General features: G+C 39.1%; 1 protein-coding gene across 2 annotated transcripts in view; it reads left to right on the top strand.

The window, feature by feature from the left end:
- The window catches only part of rsrc1 (arginine/serine-rich coiled-coil 1), a 140,686-nt gene that overhangs the window by 58,508 nt on the left and 64,739 nt on the right, over positions 1-17,439 (top strand). For both annotated transcript variants that reach the window (XM_079886180.1, XM_079886181.1), the window contains exon 5: positions 15,701-15,737. In XM_079886180.1, coding sequence (XP_079742306.1) covers positions 15,701-15,737 — 37 coding nt within the window. The remainder of the gene's footprint in view (positions 1-15,700; positions 15,738-17,439) is intronic.

Here is a 17,439-nt window from a genome sequence, read left to right on the forward strand (position 1 = left end):
TATTATTTATTCTCCGTCATGTCATTCCAAACACATATGACTAACAAATTATGTTCTTATACAGCATAAAATGTTATGTTCATACAGCATAAAAGCTCCAAAAAGGTCAACTAAAAATTAAGTCTTCAGTACAGAAGAAACACTAAAACTACACATTTTTTCAAAATTTGGGTTGAGTGAAATCAAGTTTCAAATCAGGTGCAACTATGATCCTGTGACAGATGGGTGCAACTTCAGTCAGAGCCATTTTCTTCATTTCAGCGCTGGTGTAGTTAATGTGTTGGCCTTTGTAGGACAGCCTAATGCTCAACTCTCATTCAAGCTTACTTATTGTCAAACCTGTTGCCTCACAGTGCGTTTTGTCAAATTGGACGCAAATCATTGAAAGCATCATTTTTTTTTTTTTTTTGCTCGACAGCCCCAGTTCCCTCAAAGTTTTGCTTTATGGAAAGGAGCAGTGAGAACATTCTTTAAAATATTTCCTTTTGTGTTATCTAAAGCCAACGATCACTTACACAGTCACATACCCGTAATCTGAGTCCTGTTGCGTAAAGCTAGTTGAACAAATGTGAGTTTCAGAGTGGGTTTGGAGTTGACCAAACCAAACATATTCAACCCGGTTTCAGCAGCATCACTATGCTCGCTATAAATGTTCTCTGTCACCTTAGGGTTTTATTCAGGGTTTTTGATTAACTCTGGAGTGTGTGACATCTGAAGCGAACATCCAATCACATGAAACATGCAGAGCGTCAGTTTGATTCACTTCTCTGCTGAAGATTAAGAAAATCATTCTACTATAAATAAATAAATAAATGAACACATTTAAAAGGCAGGAAGAAACACCACTGCTGCAGTGAAGGTTTGAGAAAGAAAATATCTGACTATATCAATGCAAGTACATCAACTGAATTTATTTAGATAATAAATTAATTAAAGCTTTATTTATATGTATTTATAATTGAATATAATCATAAAGCATTTATATGTATATTTGTAATAATTTCAATGAAAACCTTTTTTTTTTTTTTACCAAAATATAATTGCTTATGTGTGTAATGCATCAATTGCATAATATAAGTAATATATAATCATGTAAAATTAATATAATAAATAAGTAAGGCGATGTAATTACAAATCTGGCCGATTTTCTTTCACTGTGAACTGCTTTAATTTTGCACTTGACACCCTAGGGCCCTATCATACACCCGGGGCAATGCAGCTCCAGGCACGACGCGAGTGTGTTTTGCTAGTTTCATCCCCGACGCAGTTTTCATTTTCACGTTCTGCGCCACATTGTTTAAATAGCAGATGTATTTGCGCCCATCTGTGCGCCCATGGGCTGCTGGTCTGAAAACCAGGTGTGTTCAGGCGCATTGTTGGTGCGTTGCTATTTTGAGGCACTGAAATAAACTGAGCCATTGACCAACTGAAACCTGGCCTAAAGTCAATGGTGCAGTATTTTTTTATTTATTTAAAGAGCGTGTTAGTAATATGTGCCTATAGGCGGGTCCACAACGCGCGTGTACTTTGTCCCATAGATGGTCTGCTTGTGAGCTTTAACCTCGCACACGTGCACATCTAGATCCTCTCAGGAGAAGCGTTCAGTCTTTCCGCTTGCAAATTCCGTCATGTAAATAGCGAATCCACCATGGCACAGGCACAACTGGCTTTTAAAGGGAATGGGAGATGAGACTCTGATTGGTTTATTGCACGTTACGCCCCAAAACACACCCATTACTCATTAAGAGAATAGGGATGACCCTTTTAGACCATGCCGACCATTTTCCCCATCGTTAAACTAGTAAAAGTGGATTCGGACTCACCGTAAGTGCACTTGCACATGCGCTTTAAACCATGCACTTAGATCCTTAAAATAGGGCCCCTATACTTAATATTTGGTAGCACAGTCTTTGGTTAAAATAACTGCATTCAAGCACTACCTTTAACATCGGAGAGCTTCTTGCACCTCCTTACAGGCTGTTTTTCTCACCCCTCTTGTGCAAACTGCTTCAGTTCTCCCATCTTAGAAGAGTGTTTTCTCATAACTGCTGTCGGATTTGGGTTTTAGATCTGGACTCATTGCTGCAGAACAGTCCAGTGTTTGTCTTGAACCATTGTTGGGTGCTTTTTGAAGTGTGTTTGGGGTCATTGTCCTGCTGGAAGTCCCATGACCTTCGATGACGTCTCTGCTTTCTGACACTGCATCCAACGTTGTGTTACAAAACACATTGGGATTCACCATGCACATGTTCAAGGCAGCAAAGCCTCCATGTCCGGCTGTAGGGAAGGTCTTGTTTTCTTTGAAAGCTTAATTTAGTTTTAAACTTCTTCACAACATTATGTACAATGGAAACCGGAACATCAACGCCTCTGGAGATGCTCCTGTAGCCTTGAGATTACTTGGCTACAGTCTTGTGTCTGACCTCCTCAAGATTATTTTCTGGGTTTCTTTTATTTGTCCACGCTTATTGCGGTACACACAGAGACACAAATCAGAGGAAATAGTCATTTACTCTAATTAAACTGGCTGAATATGTGGTTTTATACTGCAGGCACTTTCAACTCACCACTGGTCCAAAGTAAACGAGAATCATATCTTTAACTACTTCGAGAAGGTGCCAGCAATATTATCTGGGTCCTTTTAGCATTTCAATGTGGAATTACCTAAGGTGTAGTAAATATAGTAAAATGGTTATAATCTCAACAGTTTTCTAAAACAAATTGTGGAGTATTTGAAAAATGAACAATGTAAAATTTTTGCTCTAGACTACGTCACTTTACTCAAAACAGATTGAATTTTGGTTTGCAATCTCTAACACAGAATCAAACTTTCTCCAGAGTAGCCATGTAGCGTGAGTTACCAGAGTAATGAAGACCAGCAAAAAACCTGGTCCACTTTCTTGAGACTGATAAACAAGAGTTTGCTCAGACTAAACTCAAACTTACCGGGGTAGCCACAGAAACCGGCTTCATGTAACAGACCATGACACGTTTTCTTTATCTTATTGTGGCACGATCCAGACTGTTGGCATAGTTAATTATTTAATATGTTAGAGTAACAGTTTAATACTTTCATGTAGGTATTGGTAAGTTGTTTTAATATGTATTAATAATATAACAGGCTCACTGATGCAAGGAAAAGCAACTTATGCAGGAGCCTGAGGGCAGAATATAAAGTTAATGTCAGATAACACTGCAATTATGCACGGGTGTATTAGCCTAGTTTTTACTGTTCGCAGAAATCATGTTGTTCAAGCAATGAGTTGTTTTAATAGGCTGATAAAACTCAACTTAATCTTTATTTATGAAGCACTTCCAAAACTACCAAAGTGTTGTACAGAGAGAGAACAAAATAATTACATAAAACACTGCAAAAGAAAACTAAAATAAATCAACTAACCTAAATCATAATTTTTATTATTCAAAGTCATCAAAAAGGTAGTATTTTAAAAGTAGTCAGTAAGACTTGCTCTGTGTACAATGTCCTTTGAAGTCCTATGATTTCTTCAAATAATATGTGTGCTTTTCTGAATGGCAACTGCTCTTCAAGCAAAGTTATTATATGGATTTGTATCATATTGGTTTGGAAAGACACACGGGTGTGTAAATAATTATGTAAGTTTTCATTTTTAGATAAAATGTTCCTTTAAATATACAGTTTGTCCAATAGTTAAAATTTGGTCTTCATTTACTCATTCTGATTTCTTTCCAAACTCAAAAACAACAACAACAACAACAACAACAGCAACAACAACAACAACAACAACAAAAAAAAACAGAGAGAGAGAGAGAGAGAGAGAAAAAAGGCTACAGTCAAATGTATTCTTCAAAATATCTCTGTGGTAACACTTTACAATAATGTCCAATTAGTTGACGACAGTCAATGCATTAACTAAAAATGACCAATACAGTTGTTACCATATTTATTTATCTTTGTTAACATTTGTTATTAAAAATATGTTCATTGTAGCTCAGGTCCATTAAGTAATATTAACAGATACAACTTTTGATTTTAATCATGCATTAGTAAATGTTGAAAAGAACATTAACTAAGAATAATACATACTTTAGGAGTATTTTTCAGTTAACAAATGGAAACTCTTTGTAAAGTGTGACCATCTTTTTTTGTGTTCTAAAAGAGAAAGCCATACATGTTGACAATGACAAGAGGGTGGTTAAACCAAATTGTATTTTTGTAGGTGAACTATGTATTCATTTTTAAACTCTCATCTGGCTCTTGAACACTTGTCTGCCAGGGAAAGAGCATCTCCGACCACATGCTGCCCTCCATTCCTCATGAAAACAGAAGAAAGCTCCAGTCTTGTGTTCGGAGCCGATCGTGGCAGAGTTGTCATCTAACCCTCCAGTCTTTCTTTCACTTCTTTTGTGTCCTATGAAGAGTTTTCCTGGTTTTTAATGGATTTTGAATCTTTGCTGTGCTAGGATTATGCTAAGAGCCCAGTTTTGTTATTTATAAATCTCTCTATCCCACCCTCTCTGTTTCTCTCTCTCTGTCTCCCTTTTTAGGGACTTGAGCTCTAAAAGAAGGGAGGTTTTGATCTGATTAAAGACTCACTGGCCAGCCTTTGCTATTATCAACCTACTTATGCTGAAATGTGATGGTGGCAGCCTTACCAGCATACTCTTGTGTGTGTGTGTGTGTGTGTGTGTGCCTGCCCCTCCTCTCTGAACAGTTTAACAGAGAAATCAAAAGGGCCAGCAGTGCTATACACTCAGGAACACAATTTCAATTTCAATTCAGTGCCGCTGCTAAGTACGTGATATGGAGATGACAATCAACCTCCTTGTCCTCCATTTTATTGCACAGCCAAGTCTATCACTCTGCCACGCTCTCCTCGGCTCTCCTGTCATTTCCCTGCCACACAGGAAGCCAGAGAGACATTGATGAGTGGATCATATGGATGAAGGATGCATCTCTCCATTATCATCATCTCCTTTAATAAACCCACCATAGTTTTTTTTTAATCAGGCATTGGACAACATATGAGCACTCACTGACACATTTGATGATGCATAATGTGACTTGCTTGATCTTGAACCTTTCTTCATATTGCTCTCTTTCTCAGTCTGTCTTCTCTTTTTAAATGAGAACCTTAAGGGGTCATTTTTTTTTAAATATTAAAATGTTTTTGAATTTCTTTTTTTTTGGTTTAAAAAAAGTCAGACATCCATAATACATCACCATTTTCTGGACTAAATTGCAGCTGTTTGCCCTTTGAAAATACCATGCAATTAAAATACCCCGATTTTTACCACAAGAATCTAAATGAAATCCACATTAACAAACTTAAAAAAGCTCTTAATTTACACAAAAGAGAACACATTCATCTATCGCTATTGACAAAAAAATAAAATAATTTGACCATAAAATATTATTTATTGGTAATTAATTAAATAATTAAGATGGTCACTTAACCAAATTGTTGTAAATTGAACAAAACCTCACAGGTTTCATAATTGTCAATTTCACCAGATTACAAATTTATAACTGAAATTAACCAAATGTATAATTAATAACAAGTTGAAACTACAACAAGTATATCCAACCTTACCCGGATACATATAGTACGCTCACGTTAAGCGCTATGTATAGCAAATCTCTTCTACTTGATTGTTTATATATCATTTAAAATAAATGTGAACTATATTATTGCCCAGTGATATATTAAAAGTTGTACAAACATACAGTACACACTATATAGCAAATCTTGGCTGCTTGATTGTTTATATTGTTGCAAAAATGTAAACTAAACTACTAAGCCATGAAGATATAAATATATTTTAAACATTAACATGATATACTGTAAAGCTGCTTTGAAACAATGTGTATTGTGAAAAGTGCTAAATAAATGTGATTTAACTTGACTTAAAACAGTTCAGATGAAATTATTATGGCAAATGTTGATGTTCAGATGTGAAGTCCAGATTAATAAGAGCATAACCATTCAATAAATGTGTTAAGATGAGATTTACATGGTATTCGGAGTGAATTTTACTGACATATATATCTGAAAATCTACATCCATATTATATAACAAAATATTAAATAAAGGCATTTTTATAACATGTCCATAGTTCATGCAATGAGCAACACTTGTGTTTGCCAGGACACCTTTGTGAACTTTATAAATCGACTAAAAATCACCTTGACTCTATCTGGTTAAAAACTCTATCTGAAAAACAGCCCAGTTTATAACTACTTTTTTGGGGCCAATGTAGATCACATTTAAAGCTCATAAACAGCTGCGTATCATCTTGACCCCGGGCCACCGCTGATCGAATCGGTGCCCTGTGCAAAATAGCCGCTTTCCAGGGGTCACCTTCGGTTGAAATGCCCCTGCAGAAATGATGCCCTCCTTAGGATACGCTTTGACCTGTCTGTAGACACCTGTAAGACACTGGCAGGGTTAAAGTGGGCCAGAACAAAACCACTACCTACTAAAGCTGTACATTAATGCATCTGTGTTGAGCGATGGGCTAAAAGCTTGACCTCTGCTTTTCACCGACTTTTCAAAATACAGGAAGATTTTCAGAATACAGAAAAACAGGTTTACATTCATCAAAGGTCAAAAAAGGTTTATACTGTACATCGCACATCACCACATTTTTCAATGATTCTCAAATAACTCGCTGGATGAATCTGTCTCTCAAAATCCCTCCTTTCCGAGAGCTGCTCTGCTCTGATTGGTCAGATGGCCCAGTCTGTTGTGATTGGTCTGCTCTGCTCTGATTGGTCAGATGGCCCAGTCTGTTGTGATTGGTCTGCTCTGCTCTGATTGGTCAGATGGCCCAGTCTGTTGTGATTGGTCTGCTCTGCTATGATTGGCCAGATGGCCCAGTCTGTTGTGATTGGTCTGCTTTGCTATGATTGGTCAGATGGCCCAGTCTGTTGTGATTGGTCTGCTCTGCTATGATTGGTCAGATGGCCCAGTCTGTTGTGATTGGTCTGCTTTGTTATGATTGGTCAGATGGCCCAGTCTGTTGTGATTGGTCTGCTTTGCTATGATTGGTCAGATGGCCCAGTCTGTTGTGATTGGTCTGCTCTGCTATGATTGGTCAGATGGCCCAGTCTGTTGTGATTGGTCTGCTCTGCTCTGATTGGTCAGATGGCCCAGTCTGTTGTGATTGGTCTGCTCTGCTCTGATTGGTCAGATGGCCCAGTCTGTTGTGATTGGTCTGCTCTGCTCTGATTGGTCAGATGGCCCAGTCTGTTGTGATTGGTCTGCTCTGCTCTGCTCTGATTGGTCAGATGGCCCCAGTCTGTTGTGATTGGTCTGCTCTGCTATGATTGGTCAGATGGCCCAGTCTGTTGTGATTGGTCTGCTCTGCTCTGATTGGTCAGATGGCCCAGTCTGTTGTGATTTGTCTGCTCTGCTATGATTGGTCAGATGGCCCAGTCTGTTGTGATTGGTCTGCTTTGCTATGATTGGTCAGATGGCCCAGTCTGTTGTGATTGGTCTGCTCTGCTATGATTGGTCAGATGGCCCAGTCTGTTGTGATTGGTCTGCTTTGCTATGATTGGTCAGATGGCCCAGTCTGTTGTGATTGGTCTGCTCTGCTATGATTGGTCAGATGGCCCAGTCTGTTGTGATTGGTCTGCTCTGCTATGATTGGTCAGTCAAGTTTATTTATATAGCGCTTTTCACAATACAGATTGTATCAAAGCAGCTTCACAGTATTAAATTAAAATAATACATCAATGTTTGTTTCTAGTGGAAAACGTCCACGTTTGGTAATGTTGATCAATAGTATTGTTGATTGATTAATTAAATTAAATATCCCCAACTGAGCAAACCAAAGGCAACAGTGGCAAGGAACCGAAAAAACTCCATCAGGTGACCTGATAGAGAAAAAAAAGAAAAGAAAAAGATGGCCCAGTCTGTTGTGATTGGTCTACTCTGCTCTGATTGGTCAGATGGCCCAGTCTGTTGTGATTTGGTCTGCTCTGCTCTGATTGGTCAGATGGCCCAGTCTGTTGTGATTGGTCTGCTCTGCTCTGCTCTGATTGGTCAGATGGCCCCAGTCTGTTGTGATTGGTCTGCTCTGCTATGATTGGTCTGCTCTGCTCTGATTGGTCAGATGGCCCAGTCTGTTGTGATTTGTCTGCTCTGCTATGATTGGTCAGATGGCCCAGTCTGTTGTGATTGGTCTGCTCTGCTCTGATTGGTCAGATGGCCCAGTCTGTTGTGATTGGTCTGCTCTGCTATGATTGGCCAGATGGCCCAGTCTGTGGTGATTGGTCTACAGCGCCTGACGGAAAATAAACGCTCATTATCAGAACTGAACTTCAGCTCCAGAGGCTTCTTAAAGCTCAGTGATTGTACACACTGTAAAGACAGTAATGATGACGTCGATTTTACCATTTAAAAATTTAAGTCATACTTACAGGTTGTGATTTTGAGGAGCAAGTTGGTCCTAATAAACTGGGAGCCGACCCATCTTCAATGGATAAGGATTTTGTAAATCCAATTTAGTCCTCATATAGATTTGAAAAACAATCGTCAAAAGGTTACTGCTGGTAATTTTACTCTTCACATCCTCATCCTTTGGAAGTGTTTACATAGAGAATTTGCTTTTGCAGCGGAGAAAACAGCGTCTTCTCGACATATACGCAGCACCAGCTACAGCATTTGAGGATGGGTCGAAGTAAACATTGTTCGCGGGCAGCCAATGAAGACCATAGGCGGGCATTAGGCAAATGTGTTACCCAGTGACATGTAGCCGTCACGGAAGTGGGATTCGAATTACTGACGACTCGTTTTGGCGGTTCAGAGTCGATTTTTTCTTTTGAGAGACAATAAATGTATTTATCGTGCACTTTCGACTTCACAACCGAGCAGTTCGTGTACATTCACGGATAGCTGTATTACACACTGCATGAAAGGGAATATTCGAAAAAGCATAATAGGGGCACTTTAATTAATTCTGTCATGCCTGTGCAGAAGACAAGATGATGGACAGAGAGAGAGATGGAGAACAGGGGCTTTCAGAAGAAAAGGATAATAACACATGGATACGATGCAGTTGGGAATGAACACACACTCAGAGAGACGTCAGTCAGGGCCTCTTGAATTTGACAGATTGGTCAGACGTTTCCTATTTGGCACTATTGACCTGTAAGCAAATGGCTGGCATTGCATCAAGCTCTGTTAACACTTTGACTTGTTTGTCCTCTTTTACTTAATTAAGTCGAGATAAATAATGACTTCTTTACGGGAAGCCATGCAGAGGGAACTTTTTTTTCCCCGTCCTTCATGCTGACTACTCGTTCATTGACCGATTTCCTCTTTATTAGCTCTCTTTGTTTTTTTTTGGTTCTCTCTCTTTCCCTTTTATTTTAGTCGCTTTACAATTTTAAAGGTGAAGTGTAGGAAGTGCACTGCAGTTCCTGTCCAATTCAAAATTGGATAATAATAATTTGTCACCCAAAATATTTGCTTACCCTTGTATCATTCTAAACCTAAGGAGCCCCACATGTCAAAAATATAAGTATTGTATATTGGCCACAAATTACCAATTTGTTCCCACCACTTACTAATACGTTAGCATGTTTCACTAATTAATTCCCTCGTTTTACTAAATCCTGGCCACGTCGTAATAATTTGTTCCCTTATTTTATTTAAATAAAAACAAGGGTTAGGGTTAGGTTTTACTAAACTTGCCCACAATTTACTAAAATGAGAGAACAAATTCCTAATTTGTGGCCACAATACATGTTTTATTTCCTGCATGTCATGCGTGTACAAACCAGAATCCCTTTTCTCCTTAATGGAACACATCGTTCATAGTTCAGAACATTTGTCCACAATGTTCCAACACATCTGAAACCTTGCGCTGTAGCTGTTTCAAAACTTATTTGTGTGTATTTACTTGACGAAGCGTAGGATTTTCACCAAATAATGACTTGCGTTTCAGTCTGTTTCACATTTTCTGAAAAGCTAAAAACACATTTATCAAAACAGTAACCATAAACTCAATTGGATAAATCTAAAACTTAGTCCTTCGGTGACTTAGGTGAAACTCAAGCATTTAATGTTGTTTATATGTCTATGTGGTGTTTTTAATAAGCTTTAAGACAAACCATGTGTAAATTCATAAGTCAACAGCATTGCTGAGTATTTCCTCCTTAAAACTGCAGTGAACCAAAGACAGTCTCAAAAACACGCTTTGAAATCGCTGGTGTTTCTGACGCCACAAACTACCTTGTAACCAATCAGATCACGAGTGGATCTCTGAGCTGCTGTGAGTGAGTGGAGGTGGGGCTCATTTGCATATTCATATAACCGCGAATACTAATTGAGGCAAGGGTGTAGAGTTACAATCAAGCTATTTTAAGGCATGAATATTTTTTTTTTAAAGAAAAAAACTTTTATATTTTATTTTGGTGATCAAAGATTAGTTTTAGGGGATAAAATATTGACTACAGGGTTTGGTTTGGTTAGGTTTGGTATTATTATATACAACTGGCCAGTGCGTATATCTTCCACTGTTGCGCACTGGAAACGCTATGTGTTTTGGCTGGAGTAGGTTTATGTTTATTAAGATCATTATAAGCCGATCTATCGATTGTGCTATCGATTTATAGCTCAAGGTCAACACTGATCTTGTTTCATCTTCCACCACTGTCCATTTAAACAATATAAAATGCTTCATGACATGCTTCTCTCGCACACAAATTGTAAACCAGCCAAACTACCCCTGACACATTTTCAATATTATTACATTAAACCAAGTTTGATTGATAATGTAATATTGGGCTAAGGCAAAACATCGATCATGGCAAGTATATTAATTATTTAATATTGCACTGTAATTCAGAAATCGATGCGAGCATGTTCAGGGCGTCCGGAGAGAGGGAGGGAATGAGAGGGATGGGAGATCTGTGCTCCCCACAGAACTGCAGGAAATGGACAACATCTGTAGAGGAAAAAAAAACTGATGAAGATAAAAAAAAATAATAATAAGGTGAAGATGTACCAGTTCAATAAAAATGTATATTCATTTGCCAATAATGTCTTCCTGTGTCTGCACTCAGCAGTGTTGTGATTCGGTTTGAAGGTTATAATTTAATTGGGATGTTTTTTTTTTCCAGCACAGACGTTTGCCACAGAGAGAGACAGATACAATTACAAGAATAAAGTCATTTAGCCATAGACAGGGGAAGCTGCTAAATGACAAAAAAAAAAAAAAAAAAAAAAATAGAGATATGGGGGGAGGGTGCTAAGATAATAAGCACTTGTGAAATTGGATGAGTGATTATAAAAAGAAAACAAAATTAGTGTGATGAGGGGAAAGGAAAGGGAGTGTCAAGAGGAAAAGAAGTGATGTTGTCTCTTTTGTGAGTAATTGTTTTCTGCTAATTGTTCTTATTAAAGGGTTACAGCTTTCTGTCACCACGGTAACTTGTTTTTATCCAGTGCCCCAAACCTCTGACTCGTGTGTCTCAACAATGACCTGTTTGTGTTTTACATGATGATGTTTGTTAGCTTGCGCTGGCCTTTCTGTGCTCATCAGGAAGAGACAGCGTCTCTGTAGGAAGCAGTGAATCGCTCCTGGAGAAGGAGAGATGGATGGATAGATGTGCTTGGACATCAGAGGGAAGAGGGGGAAGAGTGGATATCACATGGGGTTTTGTGTCCCTGATCACTGGAGCCATTTCTGGGCTGCCATAGGCTAGTTAACGTCATGTTTACAAACCACACACACACACGGTGTGTAGAGGATGTCCTTTTCTGGCCAGTTTTCCATTTTCAAGTAATAATAATAATAATAAATACTATTGCTTGCTTATATAAATTTTTTTTTATGTATATATATATATATATATATATCAAAACAGTATTTGGGGTTAGACTTTATTTTATGGTGTCATTGTTACAGTGCAAAACTCCCCATGCCTCTTAATACTCTATGTTTGGGGTCTCTGCAATTTCAAGTCTCAGTCTGTTGATACTCAGCAGAGAAATAATGAAGAAAAAGAGGCACAATAAACACAATGGACCATTTTCATGGACTGTGATGATGCGTTTCCGCAAATTTAGTAAAGTTTTTCATATTTTCACTTTTAATACACATTTATGATGCTATATGGTATATTATGTTATTTAACTTTTTCATATGGCAAAAACGCTGCTGCAAGGCTGTTTCTAATACAACAGCTGAGGGAGTGATGGCAAATTTGACATCTTTCTCTCTTCTGGCCAACGTAATCAACCTCTCGAAATTTTTTCCCTCTTTTGTAAAGTCGCGGAAACTCTTTCACAGATTTTTTTTCTTATGCTTTCGGAGCAAATGAAAATGTAAAAATTATATTTGCTGTCGTCTCCCGTTCACCGCTATAGAAGTTTATGATGACATTAAGTTTTTGCTCACCAAGGCTGCATTTTTTTTTTCATCACAATTGCAATAAAAACTGTAATATAAATGGTTATTATTTAGATTTTTTTTTTAAATGTAATTTGTTCATGTAATGGCAAAGCTGAATTTTCTGTATCATTACTCCAGTGTTCAGTGTCATATGATCATTCAGAAATCATTCTAATATGCTGATTTTGGTGCTCATTTATTATTAATATTATTATTAATATTGAAAACAGTTATGCTGCTTAATATTTTTATTTTCAGGATTCTTTAATTAGATCGTTTTAACTTTTGAACAGTAGTGTACATACAGTTGCAATCGAAATTATTCAACCCCCATTGCAAATCAGGTTTATTGGCAAAATGTACAGACTTTCAGCTGTTTGCAATGAACAAATCAAACAAAAGTAATTGAAACAGCTCAACACAACGAATGTTTCAAGTGGTTTCCCCAAATTTAACTGAATATGCAACTTTTAATGACGTCTGCAGTCACAAAATTATTCAACCCCTTCATCTTTAGTACTGAGTAGAACATCCTTTTGCTGTTATGACCTGCTGCAAACGAGACACCAGCTTCTGGCAGCGTTTCTGTGGACTCTTAGCCTATTCCTCATGAGCAATGGCCTCCAGTTCAGTAATAATCTTGGGTTTGAGTGCTGCAACCGCCACCTTCAAATCCCACCAGAGATTTTCAATGGGGTTCAAGTCAGGTGACAATGATGGCCACTGTAGAATCTTCCAGGACTTCTTCTGCTACCAAGCCTTGGTGGAATTTGAGAATTGCTTTGGGATCATTGTCCAGTTGGAAAGTCCAATGACGCCCAAGCTTCAGCTTCCTCACTGACGGCATGATGTTTTCTCCTAGGATTTCTTGATACTTCAATAAATCCATCTTGCCTTCCACACGCTGCAGGTTTCCAGTGCCAGAGGATGCAAAGCAGCCGCAGAGCATCACCGAGCACCAACATGCTTAACTTTAGACAGTGTTCTTTTCAGCATATGCTTCATTCTTCCTCCTCCAGACACACCGCTGATCCAGAGGGCCGAAAAGTTCCAGTTTTGTTTCATCGCTCTACAGAACAGAATCCCAAATTTGCTGTGGCTTATTTATATGATTTCGAGCAAATTGGAGCCAACCCTTCTTGTGCTTTTGGGTCAGTAGTTGTGTACGTATTGGAGTTCTGGCATGTGTTTATTCCGCCACTGTGCAGCTTAAATCTCAGTTCCTGTTGCCACCAAGTCTTGCTGCAAACATTCTTTTGACTTTGCCATATTTCTAACATGCAGTCAACTGTGACACTTAATAAAACTAGCCAGTTCAGATATTTCATGTGTTCTAGCTCAAGCACTCCTGGTGCAACTAATGAAGCCCTTGATTAGTTCCATCAAGTGTGCTTGAGACTTGAATAATTAAGGCATGAATAATTGAATAATTTTGAAACTGCAGAAGTCATTAAAAGTTGTATTTTTAGTTAAATTTGGGGAAACCACTTGAAACATTTGTTGTGTTGAGCTATTTCAATTACTTTTGTTTGATTTGTTCATTGCAAACAGCTGAAAGTCTGTAGGCCTACATTTTGCCAATAAACCTGATTTGCAATAGGGTTGAAAAATTTCGATTGCAACTGTATATAAAACAATTTTTTTGTAATTATGGGCTAGTTCAAGTCAGTGAATTATATGGTGGCAGGGCCTGAAGTTAACTTTTTTGACCACCAGCCACTGTGGCAGGTGGATTTAAAAATCCACCCGCCACAGTGACTTTTTACCAGCCAGTTTTGTACTGCTATCTGTATTCTAAGAGTTATTACTTGTATGGATCTCGTTAATAACTTGACAGCATATTCTTACAAGTTAAAGAACAAATGTTTCCAAAATGCAATTCCTCTTTTTTTCACCTTTTATGAGGCGAAATTTTTTTTTTTTTTTAAAAAAAAAAAAAAAAAAAAAAACTGGCTGGTAAAAAGTTTAATTCGTTTGAATGTCAAAGAACAACAGTCGCAAAAAAAAAAAAAACCCTTCGCAAAGACCCGTCCCCTTTAGTTTCTGTTGCTATGTCCGACAAGCTACACCGCGCTCACGCCAAACCATGATCTCACGCAATGAAAAACACATCGCGCAGCAGAGACACTGACAACACGCTGACAGACAAGACAGTCCACAGGTTACTTTTGATATTAAACAAAGTCTCAACGTTAAAATTTGGTCATTTTTAAAGAAATTTAGACAATACCGTTTTGTGGCTCTGTAATGTGTCTGACAGATCGCTGTGGTGCCTCAGTTAAAGCTGCTCGTGAACCGATCATCTCTTCCTTCTAGTTAATTTATAGCATCAAATAAACATGAATGAACATAAGAAGGAATGAAGTTTTAAATGCGGAAAGATGTCAGTAGGCTTACTCAGTACACTCCGTTTTTTCAAGTTCAAATCCTCCAACGTTGAACTCTCCTGACTGCTTTGTCGGACAAAAAAAAATTTCCGCGGATTATGATTGGCCAGATCGCCTGTCAATCAAACTCCCCGCGAAGGGTCGATTCTCATTGGCTGCCTGCCAATGTGGCAGGTAGATTGACAGTGTTACCCGCCAATTGCAGAATTCACCCGCATTTGGCGTGTGGTCGGGTGTTAATTTCAGGCCCTGGGTGTTACTGTTGTCAAAGCATAAACAAACATGATGGACAATTAAACTGTAGTCACTGATAATGTACAGTAAAGCAGAGTTTTAGCACACAGAAGACTAAATAGGATATGTCCAGTATTTTCTGTCAGCTCTTGAGACATGAGAACATTTTTGAGTTAATTGAAAATAACTGACTGTTTAGTCCTTCCATTGTAAAGGCATATTAATGCCAAAAACATGCATAAAAAAAATAAATAATTGTTTACCTTTTTTGTCAGGTAAACAGATTCCGCAACACTCTGCATGAATCCTGCAATGTATTACTGTTCCATACTTTGAGCATGTATATAAATGAATTGAGACACAATGAATGGTTATTTAATGTAAACACACACCCACACAGCATCTGTGAGCATCATTATTCCCATGAAGACCCAGCTGTCTTTAACCGCTGTAATTTTTTTGATTTCCACTCTAACTCTTTTCACTTGTATTGTGTCATCATTTTAAAAGAAGTATAAGAGCCCTTTTGAAATCTCTTTCCCTCATGGAACTGGGTAAATACAGTACACCTTTAAAAACAGCGATTATGGGCGAACCGTGAGAGGTGGAGGAGTGAGTGGGAGCACAGGGTGATGAGATGCTTGGTGTCTTTGCGTTATTTACATTGAAACAAATTTGTTCTTCTGTTGCAGGGAAACTGGAAACATCAAAGCTGGATTAGAACATCTGGTAAGTTGTGCTTCTTTCTCCCTTCAGTGTTTCCTGAAACGTTGATATCTGCATCCAAAATGAATGTTCAGCAATTGCCTTGAAATACCGGAGAGGTCTTTCTCCGACTCCCACACGAATGCCTGGGTTTTCATTACTTCTACTCTTTCATTTGTCCCTTTCCATTTTTTACATTTCCTCTTTAATTTTTGCTTTTGTCTTTTTTACTAGAAGGTGTTGCTTGTTAGTTCCCCACCTGAACTGAGTTAGTTGGGCAGTTCAGAAAAAGGAAACACAAATTCACCAGTAGAGTGTGCATCCTTTGATTTGTATCCTCAAGCTGTTGAATTTTCAGTTGAATGTACAGTTCAGTCTGTAACAGTTCACACACTCATGTCAAGCACACATTACGTCTGAACACATCTGGAGAGATCACAGTGCCTTCCCACTTCTACCGTCCTGCCTCCCTCTCTCTGGATGTAGGGCGTGCTGTTGGCCCTTAAAATGAGCCCTGGGGAGGGTTTAAAAATGTAACGTCCAACATTTCCTGGGTTTTCTGCAGCCTTTCTAATACAGGGTCAGAGTGCCATGCACTGGAGTTAAAGGGATGCTTTTCTCCTCCTGGGTGGAATTGAGTTTCCATTTCTATTTTTTTTTTCTAAGGGATGAATAATGGAGAGAGGTCACAGCGGGGTCCTGACTCTCTGAATGTACACTCACCTCCCTGAGCTCCACACCCTGAATATTAAACGCACGCCTGGCCCTTTAAGGGTCACTCTACACACCTGACCTTACTCCTTATCAATTATCATGCTTATATTCTAAAATCAAATCTTTGTCACATATTCCCGCTCATTCCTTCTCAAGATGTCTCACTGTTGGTCCTGTTCCTAAGCACAGGCATTAGTGTTTGTATGGGACATCATCAGTGTCATGTGGTGCATGGGGCGGCTAGTGTAGCCTGACCTATAATTTTGTGGACGACCATAGATACTGTGTCCTCTTCACTATTAAAGGTGCAGTTAGCGATTTCTGAGAAATGATGTTGAAAGTGGATCGGACACCACAATAAACTTGTAGCCAATCAGCAGTAAGGAGCGTGTCCACTCATGATGGGGGAGGAGAGAGAGAGTGAGAAAATCAGCAGTAGGGGGCGTGTCCACTCATGATGGGGGAGGAGAGTGAGCCAATCATCAGTAGGAGGCGTGTCCACTCATGATGGGGGAGGAGAGTGAGCCAATCAGCAGTAAGGAGCGTGTCCACTCATGATGGGGGAGGAGAGAGAGAGTGAGCCAATCAGCAGTAGGGGGCGTGTCCACTCATGATGGAGGAGGAGAGTGAGCCAATCATCAGTAGTAGGCGTGTCCACTCATGATGGGGGAGGAGAGTGAGCCAATCAGCAGTAGTAGGCGTGTCCACTCATGATGGGGGAGGAGAGTGAGCCAATCATCAGTAGTAGGCGTGTCCACTCATGATGGGGGAGGAGAGTGAGCCAATCAGCAGTAGTAGGCGTGTCCACTCATGATGGGGGAGGAGAGTGAGCCAATCAGCAGTAGTAGGCGTGTCCACTCATGATGGGGGAGGAGAGTGAGCCAATCAGCAGTAGTGGGTGTGTCCAATCATGATGGGGGAGGAGAGTGAGCCAATCAGCAGTAGGAGGCGTGTCCACTCATGATGGGGGAGGAGAGAGAACGAGCAAGAGGGAGTTTTGAAGAAAGACTGT

The sequence above is a fragment of the Squalius cephalus genome (assembly GCF_949319135.1).
Source record: "Squalius cephalus genome assembly, chromosome: 11".
NCBI classification, from domain to species: domain Eukaryota; kingdom Metazoa; phylum Chordata; class Actinopteri; order Cypriniformes; family Leuciscidae; genus Squalius; species Squalius cephalus.